The 3,828-nt window shown below is 32.0% G+C and overlaps 1 protein-coding gene across 1 annotated transcript in view; it reads right to left on the bottom strand.

Moving 5' to 3' along the window:
- Positions 1 to 3,828, bottom strand: part of LOC108966599 (piezo-type mechanosensitive ion channel component) — a gene marked incomplete at its 3' end in the record, with an annotated part of 89,886 nt that overhangs the window by 11,633 nt on the left and 74,425 nt on the right. Inside the window, 3 exon segments of the mRNA XM_018929590.1 lie at positions 512 to 585; positions 1,990 to 2,120; positions 2,283 to 2,403. Coding sequence (XP_018785135.1) covers positions 512 to 585; positions 1,990 to 2,120; positions 2,283 to 2,403 — 326 coding nt within the window.

The raw sequence follows: 3,828 nt of genomic DNA, 5'->3' as shown, positions 1-3,828 counted from the left end.
TTTTTTTTCCAAAAATTACAGAATTTCTTTGTTAGTAGTGTACGTTTGTAACCATAAAAAAAGTGTAGTAAAATATTTGATTTTTTATAATATGAAAAAAATTGTTGAAACAGTTTTATACTCTATGAACCCCTTAAACACGTTTTCGTGAAAACATTTTTTTTTGCAAAGTTATTCGCAATTATAGCTGCTATTTTTTGGAATTTTTTTATTCTTATATTGTTAATAAATAACTGATAGAATTGACAGAAAAATATTGATTTTACGACACCTCAAAAGTTATTTGAAATTCAAACCTCTAGTCTGGAATACCCCTTTAAGTTAGCAATCAAATGAAAAAAAAAAAAAAAAAATTAAATTAAAGCACAGAACTTCGATCAATGCAAACCAACGCTTATAAAAACACTAAACACTCATAAAGGTATACGAAAACCAAACTATTAAAATCTCACTTCGMAAAAACAACAAGCAAAATATTATAATACAATAAAATAAATACCGATTTACATACTTTGGCGACAAACCCTTGATGTCCACATACACGGAGCTGTCGGTTGCGTAGACCAAATTGACGCTGTGAGTTTCCTGAAAACATCAAACAAAAAAAAAAAAAACATTTAAATTTAAATAAATTTATACGCTCGTTAAAAATAACATGATATATATGTATATGTCAAAAAATAGCACGAGTAATGGGTTTTGTGAATATTTATAATTTTTTTCACTTATTAAAATCTGATTTAAATAAGTATCTAAATGCCATAGTAACAGATGGCATTACCTTATCTTTTATATCATGAAATCTATCAAATATTTTACCTTCAATAAACGCTTTTCATTCGACATTATCTTATTAACATAACGGTAATTGCGTGACAAGCGATGTAAGCCAATTGTCACAGACACCAGGAAACCTTCGAGTAGACGAACGATTGGATTTGCTTCCAAATCTGCAGAAAGTAATAAAAGAATTTTATTAATTSAAAATGCATATATGATGTATTAAATATTAGAAAAAAACCAAAAAAATAAAAATAAAATAACAARAYATTTAATTTTCAAAATTATCGTCTTACCATCTTCAGACTCCTCGGAATCGACAACATCGCCCTTCTTTTTCTTTTCTTCCATTTCGGTAGCCTCTTTTGCCTCCTTGCTAGTCGATGGCTCTGATTCGGACTTGCGTTTAATGTCGGTCTGTTGCAGATATGAAACAAAAATACTTAATTATAATTTTTAATACGAACAACGGGTTTTAAAAAAGCAACACTAACTTCAAGGAAGGTTGTTGAATAAAATGTGGTTATGTGCGTGTGTAAATATTTATTTAGACATCTGATATACATATACATAATATATGAGTTGTTTACTTGTGATTAGGATGTGCAATTAATGCTGGGATTTTCGACGTTTTATAATTCTTATTGCTTGTAGCTTAGGTTAAGCACAGTGGAGTGGAAGTAATAATTAATAATTTATTAAGAGAAAATAATGAAAGAGAATGCAATTGCGATACTTAGAGCCGTTTTTTAAATGTCTGGTTAACAACCATCTATCACTTAAGTACTGGTTAACCTTAGCGAAAGAAGGAGTTTTGGGTATGTCAACCAGTTAAGTTCTGGTTAATGTTACCAAAAGGTGTGCGTACGTTAACCAGTACTTAACTGGTTGCTAACCAGACATTGAGAAAACTGCACATAATCATTTATACTTTGAGTTTGGTTCGAACTGCGCCTCACTCTGTGCTTAGCCTTATGCAGTACAGTGTGTAAATTAAGTGTAATACTACTGACAACATTAAATTAATGGTTTTAGGAGCTGCTTATTAAATANTATGTATATGTCAAAAAATAGCACGAGTAATGGGTTTTGTGAATATTTATAATTTTTTTCACTTATTAAAATCTGATTTAAATAAGTATCTAAATGCCATAGTAACAGATGGCATTACCTTATCTTTTATATCATGAAATCTATCAAATATTTTACCTTCAATAAACGCTTTTCATTCGACATTATCTTATTAACATAACGGTAATTGCGTGACAAGCGATGTAAGCCAATTGTCACAGACACCAGGAAACCTTCGAGTAGACGAACGATTGGATTTGCTTCCAAATCTGCAGAAAGTAATAAAAGAATTTTATTAATTCAAAATGCATATATGATGTATTAAATATTAGAAAAACAACCTCGAAATATAATAATAATAAATATTCTTAAAAACCAAAAAAATAAAAATAAAATAACAAGATATTTCATTTTCAAATTTATCGCCTTACCATCTTCAGACTCCTCGGAATCGACAACATCGCCCTTCTTTTTCTTTTCTTCCATTTCGGTAGCCTCTTTTGCCTCCTTGCTAGTCGATGGCTCTGATTCGGACTTGCGTTTAATGTCGGTCTGTTGCAGATATGAAACAAAAATACTTAATTATAATTTTTAATACGAACAACGGGTTTTAAAAAAGCAACACTAACTTCAAGGAAGGTTGTTGAATAAAATGTGGTTATGTGCGTGTGTAAATATTTATTTAGACATCTGATATACATATACATAATATATGAGTTGTTTACTTGTGATTAGGATGTGCAATTAATGCTGGGATTTTCGACGTTTTATAATTCTTATTGCTTGTAGCTTAGGWTAAGCACAGTGGAGTGGAAGTAATAATTAATAATTTATTAAGAGAAAATAATKAAAGAGAATGCAATTGCGATACTTAGAGCCGTTTTTTTAATGTCTGGTTAACAACCATCTATCACTTARGWACTGGTTAACCTTAGCGAAAGAAGGAGTTTTGGGTATGTCAACCAGTTAAGTTCTGGTTAACGTTACCAAAAGGAGTGCGTACGTTAACCAGTACTTAACTGGTTGCTAACCAAGCATTGAGAAAACTGCACTTACWCTTTCATACTTTGAATTTCCTTTCGAACTGCGTCTCACTCTGTGCTTAKCCTTATGCAGTACAGTGTGTAAATTAAKTGTAATACTACTGACAACATTAAATTAATGGTTTTAGGAGCTGCTTATTAAATATATATAATGTGAATATTTGTAAAAATGTGTGTTTGTATTAGTGATAAGAGAATTAAGTAACTATAAAAGCATAAGTGTAGTAAACTAAAGTGTTTAAGCGCTCACTAAGTGACTAAGTATTTTTTTTTTTGCTGCAGATTAACGAATTAAATGTGTGCTCTTAGTAAAATATTTATGTGTGTATATGTGATTTGTGGGATTTATATTTGAAACACTTATATTAGCAGCAGCTTAACGGCACGTAGCGGTATTGCGTAGAACTGCAAATATTTTGTGGTCGCAGGTTAACGCCTAACGCTCTGAGAGTCAAATTAAAATTTAGCACAAAAAGAATTTAAAGCGAAAACTGATTGCATTTACACATTGACAAAGGACAGATGGTTSTAAAAGTCGTGACTTTTTTTTTACAAATGTTGTACGAGTATTACAGCATTTTTTTGGGGGTCCATTTCGGTAAGTGAGTGGGTGCAGCACAGCGAGACACATCGAAACTATTTATTTATTGAATTTTGTGTTCTAATTTCAGCAAATTCGTAAACTCACAAAGAAGCCGCTGGCCGAACGCGGCGGCACCGTGTAATCGTACGGCTCGGAGAGTGTTGATGTGCGTGCGCCAGCCTCCTGAGCGTCTTCGTTCTCTAATTCTTCGTCGATTTTTATACCAATGCGTGAGCCAGGCGCCGAAGCGTATGAACGCTGACGCATATAGACTTGACGACGAAATTCGGCGGTTTGTATGTCCTTCCAAACCTTTTTTTGTTGGTATTTTTTCAATGTGTTTGATAGTGT

This window comes from Bactrocera latifrons, unplaced genomic scaffold, assembly GCF_001853355.1.
Source record: "Bactrocera latifrons isolate USDA-ARS-PBARC rearing strain unplaced genomic scaffold, ASM185335v1 scaffold_165, whole genome shotgun sequence".
Classification (NCBI taxonomy): domain Eukaryota; kingdom Metazoa; phylum Arthropoda; class Insecta; order Diptera; family Tephritidae; genus Bactrocera; species Bactrocera latifrons.
The sequence above is the reverse complement of the archived record's forward strand: the minus strand, read 5'-3'. Positions and strand labels throughout refer to the sequence as shown.